Source organism: Somniosus microcephalus, chromosome 5, assembly GCF_052327205.1.
Source record: "Somniosus microcephalus isolate GS21.2 chromosome 5, FLI_Smic_1.0, whole genome shotgun sequence".
Taxonomy (NCBI): Eukaryota; Metazoa; Chordata; class Chondrichthyes; order Squaliformes; family Somniosidae; genus Somniosus; species Somniosus microcephalus.
In genome coordinates, this window is record NC_140991.1 from 79,651,285 (window position 1) to 79,677,273 (window position 25,989).

The following is a 25,989-nucleotide window of genomic DNA, read 5'->3' on the forward strand; positions in this document are numbered from 1 at the left end:
AACACAAATTTCTTGTAGTGCTTTTGGTTTATTTGTTTGGAAAAGTAATTTCTCTTCTTCATATCACAGGAGACTTTACTGTTCTCTTCACTAAACCTTATAGTGCAGGCAGTTAAAAGATCAAAATGTGGCTACCTAAAGATGTAATTAAATTGCACGGGATGGGAAGGCCACACAATACCAGCCAATAACCTCTGTATTTTCTGGTTGGTTTAGCAAGCGTATCTATTGTATATGAACTACAAATTAATCTTAAAATTAATAACTACTAAAATTAATGATCAACCCTAACTTTTGCAAATGTATTGTGCACATTAAGCATTCTTTGACTTACTGGGCAAAGGCCACATCTGTTTGTGCTTTAATTCCATTCTTTTAGGATTTATCCCTTCCTGATCTGATCATGTGAGATAGAATCAGTTGCTGGACTTTATAAAGATTGCTTTAATAGTCCAACGTTTATTGTAAGCTGTTCCTGTGGAAAAATGCAGGGTGTATTAGGAACCTTCTTAGCCCCACAGGAACAGTTAAATATCTAGCCAAATTTACAATGATAGCAGAAGTTATATTGACCCATCTAGAAATAGTGCATATTCTGAGCCACATTGACACATGTGCAGCACAATTTATGTGAAGGATTGTTAACAAATATTTTCACCATATTTCATCAGATTCAATATGAATGGCTTGATGAACTGACACAGTGGTTGGTTTGTTGTATAAATACATCTAAGCTTAAACGAATTGTGCAAAAGATGAAGCTAAATTCACAACTAAAAAGCGTCCTTGATGTGGTAATATATCAATATTTTCTGTAAAACAGGTGAAATCGAGGTGTGCCATTCTGAAAGAATTGGAGTCTTTTATTGGTCTCCGCCTGCAGTGAATCTTTTTTCCTGTCAAGTTTGTTGCCAGTTTGCCAAATTGCCAAGATTATGAAGCAGCCTCCAGATGCTCATTTAACTAAAAAATGTTGGTGTCTTTGCAATCAGTTAACTTTGACAAGATTTAGGCAGTAGAATCCTTGGCAGTGCTGAGTTATTTTGAATAGTGCAACCAGTTTGGATGAGGTTTGTCAAAGGACCTGTTCTGAATTCATAAAATGTGGTAACATGCGCCTAGATTTTCCTTTACTTACTACTCAATATTAATGTGTGTGGTGGTAGTGGTGGGAGGAGCGGTGGGTAGATTGGGAAATGGGACAAGGACCCATTACACCAGATCCCTGCCCATTTTAGCCCCACCCATTTTTGGATGGATGCATTCAATTGGTGCAGTAATTCGCTCAACACCCCTCTAAAACAGGCATCAAGGATTGCTAAGTGCTGGGAAAAAGGCAAAAGTTTAATGAGCTAACCATGGATGTTATGAAGCTTTGCAGAATCCATTGATATTGGAATTCTATTGTTTCATTATTTCAGCCATCTACTTTAGCATCTGCCTTTCTAATATTTGCTTTGGGGCTACCAAGCAATAAGCTATAGCATCAATTTTAACAATGGAAATGCCTTGAAGGGCTGTAAATTAGGTTATGCATCAGTAGCGAGGCTAGTCACTCATTGTATTTGTGGTTCTTTCTTTTAAGTCTGTGGAGGTACATTCCATGGATCATCTGGCACTATTATCAGCCCGACTTACTCACACACTGAATACAATAACATAAACTGTACATACCACATCATTGTTGGAGAGAACAGGATTGTTAAGCTGAAGTAAGTTTAAAAATAAAACATTCCTCTTTGAGTGCTTTAAAAAAAATGTTTCACCAATTGTCTCCCCTCTTTTCCGAAGACATTGACTTTTGCTAGGGCTACGGTTTCATGGCCACTGGTCGCCCTCTGATACTTTGCCTACATAGCCATCACACAATGAATGTTAATGAGTACCATCAGGGTATTCAACCAAGGTGGGCATCATAGTTGAGCCCAATCCTTTCCTCATCTGATATTCATGCATAGGCAATTTTAGCAGGGGTTCCACTGCATGGCGATCAGGAACAAGAACCCTGGCTCATTTCCCTTCTTTAACCTGAGGCTAGTTGTAGCACTCCTGCCACTGTTCCAACTGAGATCAATTAATACATCATCGACCGGGCTCTTAGACTATGTGGCTCAGCTAATTACTGGATTAACTTGATAAGCAAGCATTCTCCTTTTATTGAAGCCTTCAATTTCTGCACAGTAAAATATGGAGAGAATGTTATTGTATCTTCAGGCATTGGCCATATCCTATCTGGATTACTGCAAAAAATGCCTGTCATATTTGCCTACATAACTGTCACTGCACTTCAAAATAATGAATTGTATGCTTGCTTAACAATTTAGTTGAAGAGCCCAGTCAATGATATATTAAGTTGGAACAGTGACAGGAGTGCTACAACTGGCCTCTGGTTGGAGAAAGGAAAGTCAGCACGGATTTTTTAAAGGCAAATCGTGTTTGACAAACTTGATTGAGTTCTTTGATGATGTAATGGAGAGAGCGAATGAGAGCGGCGAGATCGTCGAGGGGGGTGGAGTGAAGAGATCGTTGGGAGACGGAGAGATCATGGGGTGGCAGTGGAGAGATTGTGGGGGAACGGAGATATGATGGGGAAGAGATCGTGGGTGGTCAATTATTGCGGGGGATATCGGGGTCAGACAGATCGCGGGGGTGGGGGGGGCGGGGTTTACAGGTTAGCTTGTTGGGCCTGCAGGAACTACTCCAGCTCCTCCTGGCCCACAAGCAGTGCTGTAAAGACACTTGCTTTATGGATCCAGCCCTTCTTGCCTCCTTTAAATGCCAGGTTTCCCGAAGCCATGGAAACCCAGGCGACAGTAGTTAAAAATAGAACTCTTGTAAAAATTGAGACATGCAGTCTCGTTAAAAGGTTTCAACCACCGACCTGCCTCCTGCGAGTGGATTGGTCACTCGCCCCTCGTTAAAACCAGAAATGGCGGGTTGGGTTTCAATTTGAAATTTTTGAACATTTTAACATCCCACCTGTTTTTTGGGGATTTAAATACCTCCCCCGCCCCCCCCCCCCCCCCCCCCCGCAATAGAGTTCAAAAGCAAGGAAGTTATGCTAAACCGTTATTAAATATGGGTTAAGCTCAGCTGGAGTATTGTGTTCAATTCTGGGCACCACACTCTTGGGAGGATGTCCAGTCTTTAGGGAGAATGCAGAGGAGATTGACTAGAATGGTACCAGGGATGAGGGACTTCAGTTATGTGGAGAGACTGGAGATGCTGAGGTTGTTCTCCTTAGAACAGAGAAGAGTGAGAGGAGATTTGATAGAGGTGTTCAAAATCATGAATTGTTTTGATGAGTAAATAAGGAGAAACTGTTTCCAGTGGTAAAAAGGTCGGTAACCAGAGGACACTGGTTTAAGGTGATTGGCAAAAAGAACCAAAGGCGACGTGAGGAAAAACATTTTTTACGCAGGGTTGTAATGATCTGGAATGCACTGCCTGAAAGGGTGGTTGAAGCAGATTCAATAGTAACTTTCAAAGGGGAATTGGATAAATAATTGAAGGGAAAAAAATTATAGGGCTATGGGGAAAGAGCAGGGGAGTGGAACTAATTGGATAGCTCTAACAAAGAGCTGGCACAGGCACGATGAACTGAATGGCCTCCTTCTGTGCTGTATCATTCTATGATTTTCTTAAATGTTTTGCACTGTTTCTCAGATGTAATAACGCACTATATAAATGCAAATCTTTCTTTATCGATGCAAGTTTTCTTAATTATATAATACCAATCAATAAGAAGAGCAGCAAAATTTGGAGCTCCAGATTATGCAGATAGACTCACAAAACTGAGCGTGTTATTTCAGAGGCCAGTTGTAGCACTCGTATCACTGACACTACACACATGTTTAACAATTTTGTCTGAGATTTCTTTCTGCATTATTTTGGCAGAGGAATCATTTCAGGACCATTATGATATACACAAAAGAATTCTTTTAGCCAAAGTACTGATCAAGTGGAAATCATAAAGGATAGTAGAACATTTGCTATTGTAATATAAGATCACACTTAAAAAGTTGGTAATCAAGTTGCTTTCCTTCTTAGATTCAATGAATTCGACCTTGAGACCTCATCACCATGCATCTTCAACTATGTGGCTGTCTATGATGGTTCAAACACTTTAGCATCACTTTTAGGCCAATTCTGCAGCTCAGCAATTCCACCAGTTCTGAGGAGTACCAACAACTCTATATTTCTTGTGTTTAAAACAAACAGCTTTAATACTTATGGAGGATGGAGGGCTTCATATATGGAGACACTAGGTAAGTGGCAAATTGAATTTGAAAAGTAAATTAAATGAAAACTGTATCTTGCAGCTTTGCTTGATTTCTCTCATATCTTCCAGAATTTTAGATCATATCTACAAAATTCTTGTGATATATTTTAAGAAATTAATTTTATTGCTCCAAGGTAATTTAGGCTAAAAACTCTTCAACAAGTTATGATATTTGTAAAGGGTACTATCATTCCCAGGGTCAAAGTTTTTGAAGCTTCATATTTAAGGGTTGTATTTCAATATTGAAGGTCTAATATGATGGGCAGCAAACCAATGAAAGAGGGCAGAATAAGCAACATATTGATCACCACTGTAAAAATACAAACCTGTTTTGACCGGCATAAAGTACTCGCATGTGCAGTGAAGTGTTAATTTCTGAAATGAGTTTGGTATAAAGTACTATTCCAAGCATATTCAGCACATGAATCACTGCCATATGAATCACTGCCTATGGAAACTGTATGTTTGTTAAGTGACAGCTTGTCACTAGGTGAGAATCCCAGAGTAAAAAGATAATTAGAACTGACCCAGACTGTCTACTGAATGTGCATTTATCAATGGTCTGAAGGACAGGTTATCTCTTTAAATTTGATTGATTGTGAACAATTGAAAAAGTATGCAATACTACCAGAGTGTAGTTCAGTGCATACTGTATTCGGCATGTGTTCACAAAAAAGATAAAAATCTCCAAATAAATTTGGGATTAATAATGATTAGATTAAAGCTGGAAGGTGACCTGTAGGATGTATCACTCCACTGCAATTAGAAGTCAAAGATCCAGAACAGAAGTACTCATCAAAGAAATTATGCATATTCCTGTAAAAGAGAGATATTGAAGTTGAAATCACATTGTGTAATAATAATAATAAACACATTAATGCTTTGTGTAAAATCATGTGAGAACTGAGTAAAGTTGGGTTTTATTTCCTGAAGATGAGAAGGTTTGCTTGAGGCATTTAAAATAATGGAGGGAATTGATAAGGTAGTTAGGGAATGACTCTTCCCTTCAGTCGGGGAATCTGAAACAAGAGGACATAATCTTAGAATTCAAGTTAAGCTGATTAAAAGTGAATCCAGGAAAAACATCTTCATTCAAAGGGTTGTTACTGTGTTGAAAGTACTGCCCCTGAACCTCTTAAGCCTCCAATATGGTGAGCAGGAAGTGCAGGCTCATTACGAACTGGAAGTCTGCCACCCGCCATATTGGTAAAGGCAAAACATCGTCGTGCCGTGCCCACACCTGAAACAGGCACTAGACCCTTTGCATATGAAAATAAGGGACCTAATGCCTGTTTGGGGCTCCCACTGCAAGATTGGTTTGCCCTGAGGCACCCGGCGCCAGCGCTGGCTGCACTCAGGCCACGTGTCATCTTGGTTTTCCTAACAGGCGCTCCTTAAAGGGAATCAGTATGAAGGGGCCAAAAATTTAGGGGCAGAGGTCAGGGCACCCAGTTTCACCATGTATGCTCCCATTGTATTCTGTACCAGGAGCACTAAATTCTAAAATTTACTATTGGGTTATTACTAGAAGAATGAAGGAAGCAGTTAGAAGAAACCTTTTTTAAACACGGAGGGCTATTCGAACTTGGAATGCTTTACCACAAATGGCTATTAATGCGCAGAAAATATAATTTAAAAGAGAACTGAATAAGTATTTGAATGAGTACATTGATATTCCAAGTTCCAAAAAGGTTAAATAATACAGGCTGCTATCATATTTCCATTGTAAGCTGTAATCAAATAATTATTAAATGATTTTTGACTGTATTTTTGTTGTTGTGGCAGTGTGCTGTACAACTCATCATCCTTTTATTGTACCCATTTATCTGGCATTAACAATTCGATTGAACTCAGTTGAACTTAACCATGTTGACTGAACCCATACCAAACCTTTCAATTTTACTTGTATCAATGAAATAGACAGTGAAAAATAAAGTGAATAAACTACATTTACTATTTAGCACCTCTTGGAACATAGTTAGAGTAATGTATACTTTAAAATCTAAGTATCATTTTAGCTAATGGTAGTTACTTGGTGGTTGATTGAATTTGTAGCAAACAAAATGGATTTTCCTATTTAGATTTACAAGCGATGCTGTTCCAATTCTTCATTAGATTCCCATGGGGGCTTCTGACAATGATTAGGGCTATACAAAGTTTGTTCTAGGCAGGTTTCAGCATTTGATTGATTTGCCATTTTTAAAGAGAATGGACAGTAAGAGTTTGCAGTCCCTGCTGCCTGGATCCAAAGCACAGAATGGTAGCAATTCTGTTTGTGCTTTGTAGCTTAATCAGTTAATGAGGTTTGGAGGCACTTTATAGGGTACAAAATACCCCAGTGGCCTGAAAAGCACAGAATGCTGGCAAAGTGAATTCTTTGGCATAAAAGCTCTGTACACATTATAATCTGGGCTTTGATTTACTGTACTGAATATAGTAAATGAATAGGTTGAATGTTGTTCCTGCCAACATTTCAAATCTTGCTCAGAATATCTTTAAAAAAATCTAGCCAAATTCTATAATAATATTTTCTTAAAATTCCCACAGGTTGTAAAGATTCATCTTAAGTGCACCTCATTAGTACATTTCTACTGATAGTTTTGGAGCACTGTGACACAGGAAGTGCATCCTAAACATGTCTCATCCCATGACTAAATAACACTGATGCTCAAGGTGGATGTTGCCATTATTTAACAACTTTCGCTACCATGTTTTTCACCTCCAAATTTTCTCCTCTTCCTTCCCACCTGAAGGTAATGACTCATGTTGAGGTGCCATTACATGGGCACCAGCTGCCTTTCAGTATCTTGTTTAATTGGTCGTCTTCATGAATCAGCCCAGATCGTGAGTGCTGGTGGACTACTTTAACATGAAGCCTTATAGTCAAGCCTGATTCTATCTTCATGTAACCCCTGAGCATGTGTTACCAGCAAGGTCACTGGACAGCAGCCAGGAGCAGGAATTCTGCCTGATATATTTTTCTTCCTCTTTACTCCAGGAGAGTCAGGCCCAATTGTAATGTCCCCCTGCCTTCCTGGTGCAAATAAAAACCACCACCTTAAACAGTAAAATTAAAGTGAACAGACCCCAGAAAAAACAAAATGAAAAATGCTATATGAATTCGATTCCCAAAGACTAAACGTAAAACAGTTATGATATGATCGGCGACATTATGATGTTACATTCAGTATTAAGAACAGCAGTGTGCTGATCATTGCACAATGTTTAGTCAATAGCCAGTTTGCCCTTTGAATGGCTGGTTTATAACTGTGCTGTTAAGATAGTAAACTCTGGTCATGGTGAAATCTGATTACTATCATTTTAAAATTTGATTACTGCTTTGCCAACATTCACAATTTTGTTAGGTTTATTAAATTTGCACTATTGGTTTAGTGTGCGTGTTTCATGGGGACAGAAAGGGAAGAGAGAATTTTTCTCTGACAAATATGAAAGGACTTTTATCTACGATTTAGCATGGTATTGACATCTTTAATTCTGCCATGGTATATAAGTGGTTAAAAACCAGCTTCACTCACATAAATCATATCCCAGCTTTACTTAATACAGTTGATACAGAACAGCTTTTAAAAAGAAAAATCTATTAAACAGTTATTGAAATCTGTTCGGTCCTGGTCACTTTTTAAAGGTAACTTGTTCAAATCAGTGAGTCTGTCTGAAATTTTTATAGAGGGGGCGATTTTGTCAATGGGGGCGCTTTGGAGGTGGAACTGCTACTTGTCGGGTTTTAGTCTCGCCTCCATCGAGTTCTGGCCAACCCACGCTATTTTCCCTTGATTGACCTAGCAGGCTTAGCAAGCCAATTAAGGGGAAGCCGGTTACAGAGAACATCAGCGTATGACGTTTCATCTGTCAAACATTTGTCATCGTTTGACAGTTCTGTGAAGCTCTCAAAAACTGACATTCTCTGTTGTTTGATGAGTTCTTGTATTCAAGACTCATCAAACCTCTTTTGTGAGCAGAAATTAGATGGCTGTTGCATCGCAGAATGCGAGAGTCTCCGCATCCCCAACGGTTGAAGCCTGCAGGAAGAAACAAAGATAAGTAAACATTTTCTAACACTTTACACTCACCTCACATACTTACCTCTCCACACTTGCACCTATCACTTACCTCCACAGCGCACTTTTGCACCCCTCCGACCCCCGCAGACCCACTGCTCGCCTCGGTGACCCTGGTGGGGTTTCCCGACGCCAGGAAGCCCGCACCTCAGCTGGAAAAATGGGGATAATCCTCTTAACTGCCTGTTAACTACCTGTTAACAGGCAGTTAAGTGGCTGTAATCCTCTTCCCGCCTCCAGGAGATGGGAACCAGCGCGGGTCGGCTACCCGCCTCCCAGGAAGATGGCACGGGGGCGGGTTGGGGGCGGGATGTGCACCCGCCCCCAGATTCTGCCATTTTCCCGGCAGTCCCGCCTCCAAACCCACCTCCCCAGGGCTGGCAAGATCGTGCCCAGAGAGTTTGTCAGGCCAGATACCGTCTGTAGATGATGAGAAAAAGATAACCATTACTTTAGAAAATAATTTATATCATAGTTTAGCACATCAGTTGCGAACTATTTCTTATGTTCCACTGCATAAAGAGCTCGCTAAGCTTAACATCTACCGTAGACCCCACCACTTAAAACGTCCATGTTTAAAACAGGCAGTCGCTTGTATTAGCCAAAACACGATAATCATTAGCAATTTGCATTAACATCAATTTCAAAGTTGCCAGTTAGAGCATTTTAAGTGCTCTGTTTATTTTGGGCAGAAACAACTATGCTTACTCACCTGTGATAATGCATGCGTTAAGTACATAGGAAAAACTGGTGCATGTTTTAAAAAATATATTTTAACAAAAATAACATTTCATGCACAATACTCCCAGCAATTGAAACTAGTGCCCTAATTAGGTGTTTGGGTTGTTTAAATGGTGAAGAAGTTACATAATGCTTAGATTGAGGCAGATCAACAGATGAAATCACCAAGTGCCAGCCTCAAGGCCTGTGAGGCTCATATAATTCCCACCTGCACTTAACAGTGCGGAGATGAGTTCTGGCTTTGAGAGTAGTCCAACTTAAGGTTGCATTTAGACTGCAACTGTGGTATTGGTGTGAAGCCTTTTCACTTCACATCAACGCTAAAGCTGGAGAACAAACCTTGTCGCCTGACTCGAGAACAAATCGGAATGAGATCCCTTGGAGGAAGGATCTTTGGGAATTGTACAAGAAACCTGTTCCAATGAGTAATGTGTTCCAGCCAGTGGCCTAGAAATTCACTGGTCTCGCCAGGGCACCGGAAGTACCGCCCCGGAAGGAGTCGTGAGCACCCGCCGGAAATTCAGTTTCAGCGCCCCAAATGGAAGCGCGGCGCTACTCGAGGCACCCTGCATCCCTCTTGGGGCGCTGCAACTGAAAATCGGAACGCAACATGCCACAGCGCCACATGCTGTGGCACGGCGCGCTGCGGTACTGCAGGCCTTCCTCCCCTTCTTAAAGGGGAGGGGCCTGCTGCAGCGAGATCGGAGATCGCGAGTGCCGGCAAAAGAGCCCGGCACCGAGGAGAAGTGCCGGGCTCGTGGGACACAGCCGGCACAACGCCGGGGGCGGGGTGGGGCTCAGGAGGCCGGGGACGGCGGCGCGAAGAGGTGCTGGCAGGCGGCCAGCAAAAAAAATGGCCGCCCCGCACCTCAGCGCCTCTACCGCCGCAGGTAGGCCCCCCTGAATCAGTGGCGGCGCAGCGCTAACGGCTAGTGCTGCCATTAGTGCCCCGCTAAATTTAGCTGGAGGCGTGGCCAGTGGCACAAAACCCACTAAGTGCCCTCTTTGGGCGCTAACGGATGGCGCAGCCCACTGAATTTCTAGGCCAGTGTGTTTTATATTGTTTCTCTGCTACTGAGGGAGTCATAAATAACCTGTGGTGTGCAGAGTGGAGCATTAAAAACAACAGACACTTTGCAACAAGTAACATGCTCTTGCGAGTGTGTTTTATGCCACTTCGCTTGTTGGTGAGGGAGTCATGAACAATGCGCATTAAACAAATCTCATTATAATAAGCTCATATTAAAAATCAACTTTCCAATGACTGTCATCCATCTCAACTGAAAAAAATCTTGAAATCTATTATTATTCATTAACATCGAGAAACACCTAAATTGTTCCTATTTTTCTAGTGTACAATTTTAATGATTTTACTCTTAATATAAGGTTTTCATTAAATCCAACATTCTTATAGTGCTACCACTTTATACCGGTCATTGCATATAATGGGCAAATCACATTCATACGAACACACCTGCTACAAGCGGTGGGGACTGTACTATTCACTTGGCTTTTTACTGATTAATACATTTGTTCGGAATTAAAGCCTTAGTCAGTGTCGACTGTAGTCCCATTCTGCCATCTTCAAAAAGGAAGAAGGATGATGTGAGGCACATATTATAGCTGAAATAAATTGAAGATGGTTCTCTGTTCTCTGGGCATGCTATGAATTTACGTAGATATCTTGACAATTGAAAACACAGGCTCCGATTTCAACTCCCCCCACCTGACGGAAACCAGCCGAGAGGCCAGTCACTTACCCGCTCTGACTCTGCTGTCTTCCTGCATTGTCCTAATCTTAACCTGCTCTTTTGAGCAAATGAACGGGACACCCGCAGGAAGGTAGCGGGGTCCTTCTTTAAATATGCAGATCAGGTCCCAATGATGTCATTGAGACTTGATCTACAATTTTAGTTGAAGGTCTGAGTGGGGAGGGGGCAATGTTGGCTTCCCTGTCAGGTCATATGTGGTGGGAGCGGGATCATGGACCAGAACAGGCTCAGCAGGTAAGGTACATAGAAACAGGAGTAGGCCAGTCAGCTCCTCGAGTCTGTTCCGCTGTTCAATGAGATCATGGCTGATCTGTATCTTAACTCCATCCATCTGCCTTGGCTCCTTGTCTTCCTATACCCTTGACTAGCAAAAATCTATTGTTCTCAGATTTAAAATTATTAATTGAGCTAGCATCTACTGCTTTTTGTGGAAGAGAGTTACACACTCCTACCACCCTTTGTGTGAAGAAGTGTTTCCTAACTTCTCTCCTGAATGGCCTTGTTCTGAATTTGTAAGTTTGACAAATCTAATTTTAAGTTCAGCAGGATTGCTCCCCAGGCCTCACAAGGAAGCCTTGGGCCTTCCTTTCTCCAGAGGTCCTCCCCCCCCCCCCCGATCGTGGCCAGTGCACGTCGCCCCAGATTGCCTCCAGAGCCCCTCCACCATATCGCCTCCAGAAGACAAAAAAAAAAATCTGGAATAAAACAGAAATCCAGATTGTGATCATTAACACGATAATGCAAAATCAATAAATCACTCAAGAAATTTTGAGTGTTGCCAACATTGGTATTAGAGATAATTGCTTAGTATTCAAGTACATCAGCTTTTAAAAAGTAATAAATGAAGCATCCAAACTTAACACCTTAAAAAGTTTTGTGTAATTGTACACTGTCTTCACAGTTTCCTCCCAATTGATGGTATAATCTGTGGGTCATTTGGCATAGTCAGCAGCTCAACACATTCACTCATCAGCACTGATGGTTCGTTTTCAGATTGGTGCACAAGTATATTATCCCTTTTACTGTAATGTGCAATAAAGTCCAAGAACCTGCAAGTTAGACATTTCTTGTTCATAGGAGCTATTCATGCTTTTGCAGAATAAATAAATAATTAATCAATCAATCAATCACATTTTCTGTAGTTTCAGCAGAGCTGTTCCACCACTAGAGGTTTTACAACAGGTCACATCAGCACATTAATTCCTTGGCTGGACAGTCTTATTATATCCATAAGGGATACATCTTGGAATATTTCTATGGTCATTTGGAATGACATGCAGAAATGGGAAATTTTTGGATCATGCACGATTGTGATGGGAACACTACAGTGCAGTAGACTCTTGTCGACTTCTCTCACACAGATGTTTCTATTTACATAAATTTTCTAATCTCTGAATGCTCCCTCACACAGTGGGTGGCCTGTGGAAGCTCATTCATAGCTGTTCAGAATTCCTTGTGGTGCTATGTCTATTTAAAGAGCTGCAGCTTCAAATTAAAAGGCAGATTCTTGGCTGAGGAGGAAGCTTTGGAAATTGAAGCTAGGCTGCAGTCACTTGGAGCATTCCAGATCCCTCAATCCAGCATTTACTGTTGCGGTCCTTGAGCTGCTTATCCACGAAATAAGGGAAGAGGCTATCCTCTTTGACGTTCCAGGTGGGGCATCCTCACCAAAAAACAGTTGTAGAAATACCTAGCAAGAGATAGCTGACAAAGTAAAAACACCTCATAACAACCTGTGCCAATTTCTGGCAACCACCAACACAGCTACACCCGCCCTGGTGGGTTTAGCTAGTGAGCTTCAGGAGATCACACTGGGTGAGTCAAAGTGCACATGTGATCAGGAGCAAGCAGTGGTGGCAGTGAACAGCCTGGAAAGGCTCGGTTCCTTCTTTAGTTGCAGAGCCTAGGGATTCAGATATCAGAGGACCTTCTTATAAAACAAGGCTGGTCTCCGAGCAGGATTAAGTTTGGATTCAGAAAACCTTGAGGCAAGGATTCATTGCACCAAGAGGTCTGTTCCCATGCAGATCGGTGGACATCATGAGGGAGTAGCTGGCAGCGGGGCACTGTCTGGAGCAGGCATGGAAGAGGCTGTTTTCTCTCCAGACAATGGCACGTGCTGTCCCCTTGCACAAGTGACAGTAAATTTGCCAGTAAAGGAGGCAGGACCAACCAGCCACTGCTGTAACAGTTGCAGGACTATCTCAGAAACCAGCAGAAGGAGGCCACCTGAATCTCAGCTGGCTCTCACTGAAATCCTGCTGCCAGCTGGCACACTTACTCCTTCCAATTAAAATAAGTCTCAGATTAGGAGTTAGAAATCACACACACTAGATTAATATATAGAAGCACCTGGAGAAAAGAACACTAACATTATTCACACATGACATAAAGTAGGGGAAATAGATTGTGTTTGCACTGTAGGGATTATTCTGTGCAGCTGCGCTCACAGAACAAAGTATGAAGAACAATCATTGTTGGTATTTGAGGACGTGCAGAGGAGAAGGTTGTGTGAGGTGCTTGATGCATTTTCTCTGTGCCATGCGGGCAACAGGTTGCTTCAACAGGCAGATCAGACATTTAGTTGAATGTCTGGTGGATGAACACCTGGCACATCAGTGTACCTAATTTTTTTAAATCGTTCATGGGATGTGGGCATCACTGGCGAGGCCAACATTTATTGCCTGTGGTGAAATAAGTCTTATAAGTATATACCTTATTCTACCTGTGTATAGTTTCCTATTGTAATCTATTGTAACCCTGCTGTTTTCTTGGTTGGCCAGGAATGCTGATGTACTGTATACCACTCTGCTGTGCCATTGGTTGTCCTGATCTGTTACTTCGCCCCTGGCTCCGCCTCCTAGTTCACTTCTGAGAAGCTGGTCAGAAGGCTAACATGTGTGTTCTGTTCTGTCCAGTTCTAAGCTATTAAAAGCCAACTGTTTGAGTTATAACTACCAGTCTCTGTAGCTATTTAAGGTATATCATTGCCCAACCCTAATTGCCCTTGAGAAGGTGGTGGTGAGCCACCTTCTTGAATCGCTGCAGTCCATGTGGTGAAAGTACTCCCACAATGCTGTGAGAGGGAGTTGCAGGATTTTGATCCAGCGATGATGAAGGAACAGCGATATATTTCCAAGTCAGGATGGTGTGTGACTTGGAGGGGAACTTGCAGGTGGTGGTGTTCCCATGCACCTACTGCCCTTGTCCATCTAGGTGGTATAGGTCACGGGTTTGGGAGGTGTTGTCAAAGAAAAGTTTCTCTGGCATTTCTATAGTGATGTATTCTCGGTCAGTGTCTATGTCCAGCTCTGGCCTTGATTGCAGGTTGGCCTCTTTCTCCTCCATAGTTAGGCATTTTTGTATTGGAATGTTGTCGAATACAGAACAGATGACAAAGATCTTGCAGACTTAAGTGGGTTTATGATTTGTCAAGGCATGTGAAGTGTTGCTTCAAGATGCCTATAATGTGCTCCATAATAATCCTGGTAGTTATATAAGTCTCGTTATATCTGCGGTTTGCTTCTGTCTTAAAATTAAAATAGTGGCCTCAATTTTTACGGGGTAGGGGGTCGGGAAAGATGCATGTGAGCCCGGTAGAGAGCGGCAATCCCAGGCGGGTCGGGGACTTAGACGCCCTGCCGATCTTAATGGTCTCATTTAAATAATGCTTCCTGAACTCCCGCCTGACACCCGACCAGATTCACTACATAGCCAGCGGGCAGGAACGGGAATTTGACTGCAGGAGGCTACAGCCAGGGCCATGGGATGGTCCCACGCATTCAGTGGGAGAAGGGGTTCCAGGGTGACTGCTGTCGAATCGGGGAGGGCTGGGGATTCCATCTTGGTCGGATCGGGGAGGGCTGGGTATTGCACTATCAGGGGGGAAAGCCAGGGCTGGGGAGGCCCAAAAACTCCTTGCGGCGCCTGGGCCGGTGTGGGGTGGCAGCACTCTTGATCCTTCTAGCCGACAAGGAGTTCAAAGAGAAGGAAATTTTTAAAACTTCCTTTGGCCTTTTCTGGCCAGTCAGCGCCTCTCGCCATGTTTCTGTTGCCAGGTAGCAGACAATGCAGGACTTCCACTGGCTTGATGTTAATATTACGTTGCAGCGTCGATGAGTTCATTGGGCTATGATGACTTTTGCATCTTAAGTAGGCCCCCGCCTACTTTTAGTGGGAGCCTCATCGAGGCCTGAATAGGTGCTGTTAATATTACGGCGGCTGTGAACTTGATGAGTTGGGGGCAGGATCACTATTTCCGGGATTTTAACCTGTCACCCGACCTTTTTCTGCCTGTCGAGGGAACTGGAGTGTTAAAATTGAGGCCAATGTGTCTACTTCATGGGAAATGTTATTGGCCTGCAGCGTATGTTGTTGGTACTCACAGTTGCACAATGGTGAAGTCAAAGGTCTTGCATTGTACGGTGGAGCACATGTGGGCCATCAGTGAATCCCTGGGATTAAGGAAATTAAGCAGGGCAATGGAATTGAAAAACCTTGTTGCTATTCAGTTAAAAAGGAGATAAAATTGTTGGTCCTGTTGAACAATATTTGCGGGAGCGGTAGCGTAGTGGTAATGTCACTGGGCTAGTAATCCAGAGGCTTGGACTAATGATCCCGAGACATGAGTTCAAATCCCACCATGGCAGCTGGGGAATTTAAATTCAGTTAATTAAATAAATCTGGAATAAAAAGCTAGTATCAGTAATGGTGACCATGAAACTATTGGATTGACGTAAAAACCCATCTGGTTCACTAATGTCCTTTAGGGAAGGAAATCTGCCGTCCTTACCTGGTCTGGCCTATATGTGACTCCAGACCCACAGCAATGTGGTTGACTCTTAACTGCCCTCTGAAATGGCCTAGCAAGCCACTCAGTTGTAACAAACCTCTACAAAACAAAATAATAAGTAAGAAACCGGATGGACCACCCAGCATCGACCTCGGCACCGGCTACGGACACGGCAATGGCACACCCAGCCAAGTCAACCCTGCAAAGTCCTCCTCACCAACATCTGGGAACCTCTGCCAAAATTGGGAAAGCTGTCCCACAGACTAGACAAGCAACAGCCTGACATAGTCATACTCACAGAATCATACCTATCAGCCAATGTCCCAAACTCCTCCATCACCATCCCTGGGTATGTCCTGTCCCACCTGCAGGACAGACACAACAGGGGTGGCGGCACAGTGGTATACAGTCAGGAAGGAGTGGCCCTGTGAGTCCTCAACATTGACTCTGGACCCCATGAAGTCTCATGGCTTCAGGTCGAACATGGGAAAGGATATCTCCTGCTGATTACCACCTACCGCCCTCCCTCAGCTGATGAATCAGTACTCCACCATGTTGAACATCATTTGGAAAACATAGAAACATAGAAGATAGGAGCAGGAATAGGCCATTCGGCCCCTCGAGTCTGCTCCACCATTCAATGAGATCATGGCTGATCATTCAAATTCAGTACCCTGTCCATGTCTTCTCTCCATATCCCTTGATCCCTTTAGCCTTAAGAAATATATTTAACTCCTTCTTGAATATATTTAATGAATTGGCCTCTACTGCCTTCTGTGGTAGAGAATTCCACAGATTCACCACTCTCTGGGTGAAGAAATTCCTCCTTATCTCTGTCCTAAATGGCTTACCCCTTATCCTTAGACTGTGACCCCTGGTTCTGGACTCCCCGGCCATCGGGAACATCCTTCCTGCATCTAGTCTGTCTAGTCCTGTTAGAATTTTATAAGTTTCAATGAGATCCCCTCTCATTCTTCTAAACGCCAGCAAGTATAAGCCCAATCGACCCAATCTCTCCTCAAACGTCATTCCTGCCATCCCAGGTATTAGCCGGGTGAATCTTCGCTGCACTCCCTCCATGGCAAGAACATCCTTCCTCAGATAAGGTGACCAAAATTGCACACAATACTCAAGATGTGGTCTCACCAAGGCCCTGTACAACTGCAGCAAGACATCCTTGTTCCTGTACTCGAACCCTCTTGCTACGAAGGCCAACATACCATTTGCCTTCTTAACCGCCTGCTGCACCTGCATGCTTACCTTCAGCGACTGGTGCACAAGGACACCCACGTCTCGTTGCACTTCCCCTTCTCCCAATCTATTGCCGTTCAGATAATAATCTGCCTTCCTGTTTTTTCCACCAAAGTGGATAACCTCGCATTTATCCGCATTATATTGCATCTGCCATGCTTCTGCCCAATCACCCAACCTGTCCAAATCATACTGGAGTTTCTCGGCATCCTCCTCACAGCACACACTCCCACCCAGCTTTGTGTCGTCTGCAAACTTGGAGATATTACATCTGGTTCCCTCATCTAGATCATTAATATATATTGTGAATAGCTGGGGTCCTAGGACCGATCCCTGCGATACCCCACTAGTCACTGCCTGCCACTCGGAAAAAGACCCGTTTATTCCAATTCTTTGCTTTCTGTCTGCCAACCAGTTCTCTATCCAAGTCAATACCTTGCCCCCAATCCCATGTGCCTTAACTTTACACGCTAATCTCTTATGTGGGACCTTATCGAAAGCCTTCTGAAAGTCCAAATACACCACATCCACTGGTTCTCCCTTATCTATTTTACCAGTTACATCTTCAAAAAATTCCAGTAGATTAGTCAAGCACGATTTACCTTTTGTAAATCCATGTTGACTTTGTCCGATCCTGTCACTGTTTTCCAAGTGCTCTGCTATTACATCTTTTATAATGGACTCTAGCATTTTCCCCACTACCGATGTCAGGCTTACCAGTCTATAATTCCCCGTTTTCTCTCTACCACCTTTTTTGAATAGTGGGGTAACATTAGCTACCCTCCAATCCATGGGTACTGTTCCAGAGTCTATCGAATTTTGGAAGATGACCAGCAATGCATCTACTATTTCTAGGGCCACTTCCTTAAGTACCCTAGGATGTAGATTATCAGGCCCTGGGGATTTATCGGCCTTCAATCCCGTCAATTTCCCTAACACCTTTCCCCTACAAATACTGATTTCATTCAGTTCCTCCCTCTCATTAGACCCTATGTTCCCCGACATCTCTGGGAGGTTATTTATGTCTTCCTTTGTGAAGACAGAACCAAAGTATGTATATAATTGGTTGACCATTTCTTTGTTCCCCATTATAAATTCCCCTGATTCTGACTGCAAGGGACCTACGCTTGACTTCACCATTCTTTTTCTCTTCACATATCTATAAAAGCTTTTACAGTCAGTTTTTATGTTCCCTGCAAGCTTACTGTCATACTCTATTTTCCCCCTCTTAATTAATCCCTTTGTCCTCCTTTGCTGAATCTTAAACTGCTCCCAGTCCTCAGGTTTACTGCTTTTTCTGGCCAATTTATATGTCCTCTCCTTCGATCTTATGCTATCCCTAATTTCCCAAGTTAGCCATGGTTGAGTCACCTTTTTTGTTTTATTTTTATGCCAAACTGGGATGAACAAATTCTGTAGTTCATCCATGCGATCTTTGAATGTTTGCCATTGCCTATCCACCGTCAACCCTTTGAGTGACATTCCCCAATCAATCCTACCCAACTTGTGCCTTGTACCATTGTATTTTGCTTTATTTAAATTCAGGACCCTAGTCTCTGAGTCAACTACTTCACTCTCCATCTTACTGAAGAATTCTATCATATTATGATCGCTCCGACCCAAGGGGCCTCGCAAAACAAGATTGCACATAATCCTTTCTCATTACATAATACCAAGTCTAAGATGGCCTGATCTCTAGTTGGTTCCTCGACATATTGGTCCAGGAAACCATTCTGTATACACTCCAAGAATTCCTCCTCCACAGTATTGTTACTAATTTGGTTAGCCCAATCTATATGTAGATTAAAGTCACCCATGATAACTGCTGTGCCCTTATTGCACGCTTCTCTAATTTCCCTTTTAATGCCACCCCCAACCTCTGCATTACTGTTTGGGGGTCTATATACCACTCCCATTAACGTTTCTGCCCCTTCGTATTTCTCAGTTCTACCCATACAGATTCCACATCATCAGAGCTAATATCCTTCCTTACAATTGTGTTAGTCCCCTTTTTAACCAGCAATGTTACCCCACCTCCTTTCCCTTTTTGCTCATCTTTCCTGAATATTGAACACCCCAGAATGTTGAGTCCCCAGCCTTGGTCACCCTGGAGCCATGTTTCCGTAATCCCAATCATATCATATTCGTTTACCTCTATTTGCGCAGCTAATTCATCCACCTTATTACGAATGCTCCTCGCATTAAGACACAAAGCCTTCAGGCTTGTTTTTTTAATGCTCTTAGACCTTTTAGAATTATTATTTACTGTGGCCATGTTTGATTTAAACCCTTGATTTCTCTGACTGCTACCTTTGTTTTTCTCCTTCCTGTCTTTTGCTTCTATCCTTGTTTCTCTTTCCTCTGTCTCCCTGCTCAGGTTCCCAACCCCCTGCCATTTTAGTTTAAACCCTCCCCCAGAGCACTAGCAAACACTGTGGAGGAGGAAGAAGCACTGAGAATAGCAAGAGCACCGAATGTACTCTGGGTGGGGGACTTCACTGTCCATCACCAAGAGTGTCTCGGTAGCACCACTACTGACCGAGCTGGCTGAGTCCTGTAGGGCATAACTGCCAGTCTGGGCCTGCGGGTCTGATCCAAACATGGACAAAGGAGCCGAATTCCAGAGGTGAGGTGAGAGTGACTGCCCTTGACATCAAGGCAGCATTTGACCGAGTGAGGCATCAAACAGCCCGAGTAAAACTCAAGTCAATGGGAATCGGGGGGAAAACGCTCCACTGACTGGAATCATACCTAGCACAATGTACAGGAAACTTTGTGTTATCCGGAGGCTAAGTGTCCGGCAAGCTTGAGCCACCGGCAAAAATCAGGAGCCATTTTGTTAGGTTTTTTTTCTTCTCTTGGCTTTTTTTTTTCAACAGTCAGGCTCTGGAAAGTCTCTCTGAAGCTGTTGCTAAGCTACAGAGACGCTTCCAAGGTACAGGCCGACTGTTTAGAAACTGTTGCTAAGCAACAGTGTTTGTTGTCAGATACGGAGATGAAAAGCTCCGTATGCTTCAACATTAACGCTGGTGTGTCCGGCAGTTTTGAGGGAACGGCAACAGCTCGGTCCCGTCGGTGCCAGATAGCACAAAGTTTCCTGTAAGTTGGTTGTGGTGATTGAAGGCCAATCATCACAGTCCCAGCACATCGCTGCAGGAGTTCCTCAGGGCAGTGTCCTAGGCCCAACCATCTTCAGCTGCTTCATCAACGACCTTCCCTCCAACATAAGGTCAGAAATGGGGATATTTGCGGATGACTACACAGTGTTCAGTGCCATTCACAACTCCTCAGATAATGAAGCAGTCCATGCCCGCATGCAACAAGACCTGGATGATGTTCAGGCTTGGGCTGATAAGTGACAGGTAACATTCGTGCCACAGAAGTGCCAGGCAATGACTATCTCCAACAAGCGAGAGTCTAACCACCACCCCTTGACATTCAATGGCATTACTATCGCCGAGTCCCCTACCATCAACATCCTGGGGGTCACCATTGACCAGAAACTTAACTGGGCCAGCCACATATATGCTGTGGCAACAAGAGCAGGTCAGAAGCTAAGTATTCTGCGGCGAGTGTCTCACCTCCTGACTCTCCAAAGCCTTTTCGCCATCTACAAGGCACAAGTAAGGAGTGTGATGGAATACTCTCCACTTGCCTGGATGAGTGCAGCTCCAACAACACTCAAGAAGCTTGACACCATCCAGGACAAAGCAGCCCACTTGATTGACACCCCATCTACCACCTTAAACATTCACTCCCTCCACCACTGGAGCACCGTGGCTGCAGTGTATACCATCGACAAGATGCACTGCAGCAACTCGCCAAGGCTTCTTCAGCAGCACCTCCCAAACCTGCGACCTCTTCCACCTAGGGGGACAAGGCAGCAGGCACATGGGAACACCACCACCTCCAAGTTCCCCTCCAAGTCACACACCATCCTGACTTAGAAGTATATTGCCGATCCTTCATCGTCGCTCGGTTAAAATCCTGGAACTCCCTCCCTAACAGCACTGTGAGAGTACCTTTACCACACAGACTGCAGCGGTTCAAGAAGGCGGCTCACCACCACCTTCTCAAGGGCAATTAGGGATGGACAATAAATACTGACCTTGCCAGCGACGCCCACATCCCACAAACGAATAATAAAATATATATACATATATATATTAATCACCTGTTTGATACGTCTATGGACAGCAAATTGTCTGATACTGCAAATGCCTTCTGTGATAACATGGAAGGAGCTGGAGGTATAAAATATAAAAAACCATTGGAAGTACTGTCCCTACGGGGCAGGTCTCCATGCAACAAATGGCACAGCTGTGTAAGTGCTTCCTGCTGAACCTCTGGCTGTGAAGGCAGTTCTCTTAATCATTGCCAGATATCAAGGGCTGTACATATGGTCAGTGACATAATATCAGATTGGTTTGCATAATTGGAGTCTGCTGCTGGTGCCATCTGATGTCTCTGGCATGCTTTCTTTGTTCTTCATTCTCTTGTCTGACAAGAGTTGAGCACTGAAAGCAATCCCATAGCTTTTTAATGAATGGAAGGAGAAAAAAAGCCTACCTCTGAAGGATTCCTTCCCAAAAAGTAAATAACTTTGTTGGCCTTTCATGCTTATTTGAAATTGAGGAGCTTAGCACTGGGAATGGTGCAGGAAGGCAGGAAATGCACCGGTTGCCTCATTATACCTTTATTTGCATTGAATGAAGCATTTGCACTTCATATGCGAAAGTGCACACTGCCAGTGGACAGTCAGGCAAGGAAATTTGAGAGCAGTGCAAAATGGGCAGGGGGCTATCGAGTTCTGTCATTCACGGTTGCCTTCTCACAAAACGTTCCCTCGCAGCCAGCAGGAACCTCCAGCCTCATGTGTATATGTACAAACATTAACCATGAAACATTTTGCTGACTTCATTTTTTTTTAAAGAGAAAGTGGCCTAGAAATTCAGCTGTTTGCGCCAGCCGTTAGCGCCAGATTTCCGGCGCTATCCACTTAGCGCCCGGGCACCGCCGGATCTGCGCCTACGCCGAAATTCAGCTGGGCTTTAGCGCCGGCGCAAAGTGTTAGCGCCCGCTCAGCTGCGCGCGCATCTTATGACGTCATTCCGTCGTGCAACGCCGTTTGTGCGCCCCAAACCGGAAATTCAGTGGCGCCCGGCCGATGTGGGCGTGGCGCTGCTAAGAACTGTGAAATGGAACTCAACAGAGGCCCTGTGGGATTCGGGGAGCGCTAATTAAAGGGCACATCCACTCACCCATAAAAGCCAGCCATTTCGCTGCAATGACTTGACTGGTTTGGATTTCTGCACAGAGAGCAAGGCACAGAGATTACTGATTTCGGACACCATAGGAGAGGTATTTTTGGCTTCTAGCCAGTGCTTTGACATTTGCATCCTTGTGATTTTGCTGTTTGGAACTTTGTAATGGGGGCTGCATGGGGGGCCAACCCTCAGTTGCTACATTTTGTGCGAAGGGCTCGCAGACGCTTTGAGAGAGGGCCAGGCATGCCTAGACGCAGAGGGGCCATTAGGCGTCGCCAACGTAGGCCTTACCCAGTCAGGCAATACCGGGAGCAGGTCTCATATCTCACCATGACTGCGGCGCATTGTGTTAAGAGGCTGCGCTTCAGAAGGGAGGTGGTTGGAGAGATCTGCCAGCTGCTTCATGCAGATTTGCAGCCACAGCTCATGTCCAGGGCGTCTCTCTCGGTGGAAGTGAAGGTCACGGTGGCTCTCAGCTTTTATGCAAGCGGCTCCTTCCAAGCCGCTGCTGGGGACATTGCGAACATCTCCCAGTTCGCCACGCATCGCTGCATCCGACAGGTCACCGAAGCACTTTTCGCGAGGAGGCACCAATTCATCTCCTTCCCCATGACCCAACACAAGCAGGAGCAGCGTGCAGTCGGATTTGCCAGGATCGCGGGCTTCCCCATGGTGCAGGGCGCCATTGACTGCACGCATGTGGCTATGCGGGCACCTATCCACAATGCCGAGCAATACCGCAACCGGAAGGGCTACCATTCCCTAAATGTGCAGCTGGTGTGTGACCACAGGCAGCGCATCCTAGCTGTCAATGCCCGCTTCCCAGGAAGCAGCCACGATGCCTTTATCCTGCGCCAGACTACTGTGGCTGACATGTTCTAGGCACAGCCTCCACCAAGGGGATGGCTTATCGGGGACAAGAGCTACCCTTTGTGCAGATGGCTCATGACCCCGCTCCGCGCGCCCAGGACCCCAGCGGAGCTGGCATACAACGAAAGCCATCAAGCCACAAGGAACCTAATAGAGCAAACGATAGGCGTCCTCAAGCAATGGTTCCGTTGCCTGGATCGTTCGGGCGGGTCTCTTCAGTATTCGCCGGATAGAGTCTCCCAATTCGTCATGGTGTGCTGCATGCTCCACAACCTGGCTATCCGCAGGACTCAGGCACTGCCACCTGACATTGCCCCACCACCTCAGGAGGACGAGCAGGAGGACCCTGAGGAGGAGGAGCACCAGGCCAGGAGGGAGCGACAAGGTCCAAGGGCCGTCCGCCGGGGGCTTATTGCTCGACACTTCTAGGCCCCCTGTCAGAGAATGGCCTGGGCCACTGAACGCAGCTGAAGGCAGCCGCTCCGCAAGCCCTCAGCCGGTTAACCCAACAACCACTTGAAACATGACACCTGCACATGGTGAATAAATAAACATCTTTATTTCAAAAACTCAGGGCCCTTCCCACATGGAAGAGCAAAACAGAGAAGACCCCCAAAAAACAGTCACAAACTTCTGTCACTCCCAAAACCTGGGGAGGACTAACAAAACATCACCATCCAAATGGCCTTCCTCACTGGCCTAACAAAAACAAGCCCCCCCCACAACACAAACACCCCCATAAAACCAAACAACATAATGCCCCCCAGAACAGAAGCCCCCGCATCACCCAAACCCTCGCTCAACACACTCTATTCGGTGTGGCGAGAGGGCGAGTCTGTCGACAGCCGTCTTTTGCCCCGGCCCGTCCTGCTGCTGCGCCTCAAGCTGGGCCGTGAGGCTGTGGCGAGGCTGGGGGAAGGATCTTCAGGGCGACAAGGCGTCTCGCCAGATGCCCTTGGGGGTCGGCCTACATGAGGGCGGGCCCGGGAGGGGCCGGCTGGTGGCTGCTGCAGCTGTGGGTGGCCCTCTTCACTGCCTGCAGCAGCTCCTTGCACCCTGGCTGGGGGAGTGGCAGGCTCGCCTGCACCAATGGGGACAAGGTGGGTGATGCCAGGCGCGCGCTGGTCGCCAGACACACGTGCACTCGGGCGGCCTGGCCGGGGAGCAAGTGCGCCAAACTGTTGGTCGCCAGACCGGTGTGCGGCAGCAGGGCGGCGGCTGGCCTCCGCGCCAGTGCGAGGGTGGCAGAAGTCAGTGCCCCAACTGCGCCGGCATGTGCCCGCATCTGCAGTGCCATTGTCTGCCCAGCACCTCTCAGCTGGCGACTGGCGTGCTGCGCTGCCTCGAGTTGTTGCACCCCCCTCTCATGCGCTGCCACAAGGAGCTCCACCCCCCTGGCGTGCGCTGCTGCGAATTGCTCCAGGCCCCTGGCCTGGGATTGGCCGAAAGCCACCACACTTTGTGCGAGGCTTTCGATGGCGTGAGGCATCTGTGCCACCACCTCCATGAATTCGACGTGCCGCCGCTCCGACGCCGCCGACATCTCGTCCAGGAGGCGCACCTCCTGGGCGACGTCCGAGTCCGGACTGGAGGGCGCCTCCACCCTCTGGCCAGAAGGCTGGCGTGCCGCCGGAGCCTTGCCGCGTGCGGCCACGCCACTGGGACCAGGTTCTGCCCTCCCCTCCACCGCCTCCCCCCTCTGGGCAGAAGGCTGGCGTGCCGCCGGAGCCTTGCCGCGTGCGTCCATGCCACTGGGACCAGGTTCGGGGCTCCCCTCCCCCGCCTCCCCCTGGCTCTCCGGCACGCCAGACGTCTCCCCTTCATTGCCATCTCCTGGAGCGGAGGAGGGTTCCCCCGAGGTGGCGCCTTCCTGCTGCTCCTCGACGTCCTCCTCCTCCGAGGGCCTGGCTGTCTGGGCTTCAGGGAGCACCTCCTCCTCACCAGCTGAAAGCAGGAAGGCACAAGTGTAGCTTTAGAGTGAGGACAGGCCGACAGCGAGGGAGGCCGCACTGGTGCATTATGCGCATTTTTCGGCCAGTGGGGAAGGATGTAGATCTGATGCGCGAGGGCAAGGAGAGAGGTGCACCCGGTCCTGTCCTTACCAGTGGGTTCCAGTATAGGGTCGGCGTCGCCGAGCGCCACAGGCCCAATCACCGGGTGACGCAGGAGTCGGGCCACCCTCTCTTCCAGAACCATTAGCTCCTGGTAATCGCGAGGGCCTCCACCAGTGACACGCAGGCTCCTGGCGTTCCTCGCCAGCTTGGCCTGCAAGAGAAAGGAGGGCGTCTAAGTACAGTGTGGTGCCCCGTTGTTGTGTGTGAGTCCTCCCATGGTGGAATAGCTTGCACAGTGTGGTGCCCTGTTGCTGTGTGTGAGGCCTCCCATGGTGGAATAGCTTGCACAGTGTGGTGCCCTGTTGCTGTGTGTGAGGCCTCCCATGGTGGAATAGCTTGCACAGTGTGGTGCCCTGTTGCTGTGTGTGAGGCCTCCCATGGTGGAATAGCTTGCACAGTGTGATAAGTGCAGAAAGAGCTATTGATTAACATGCAAGTGCCATTGCAGCGGCAGGAGGGCTGGGCATTAGACCTTTGATGTCCCTTTGGCCCTAATGGGAGGTGCACATGCAAGGATGAGGGGGACACTGGAAAGGGTACTCACCTTGACCAGCCGACATAGGTCATTGTATTTCTTGCGGCACTGGTCCGCACTCCTGGGAACATCGGAGTTGGAGGAGACCCTCCGGGCAATTTTGGTCCACGCCTCCCTGAACTGGCTCCTGGGAGCCTTCCTGCCACTAGCCGGGCACACGACCCGTCTTCTCTTGCGTACCCCATGAAGGAGCACACCCAGCGCATGCTCAGAGAACCGCTGGGCTCTTTCACGGGCCCTCTCCATGACCTCCAGGCGTTGATTTGGTACACAACCAGTCCTGAGG

General features: G+C 46.1%; 1 protein-coding gene across 1 annotated transcript in view; it reads left to right on the top strand.

Annotated features, from left to right (window-relative positions):
* The window catches only part of cubn (cubilin (intrinsic factor-cobalamin receptor)), a 447,009-nt gene that overhangs the window by 364,092 nt on the left and 56,928 nt on the right, over positions 1 to 25,989 (top strand). Inside the window, exons 50-51 of the mRNA XM_085987872.1 lie at positions 1,586 to 1,712; positions 4,051 to 4,268. Coding sequence (XP_085843998.1) covers positions 1,586 to 1,712; positions 4,051 to 4,268 — 345 coding nt within the window. The remainder of the gene's footprint in view (positions 1 to 1,585; positions 1,713 to 4,050; positions 4,269 to 25,989) is intronic.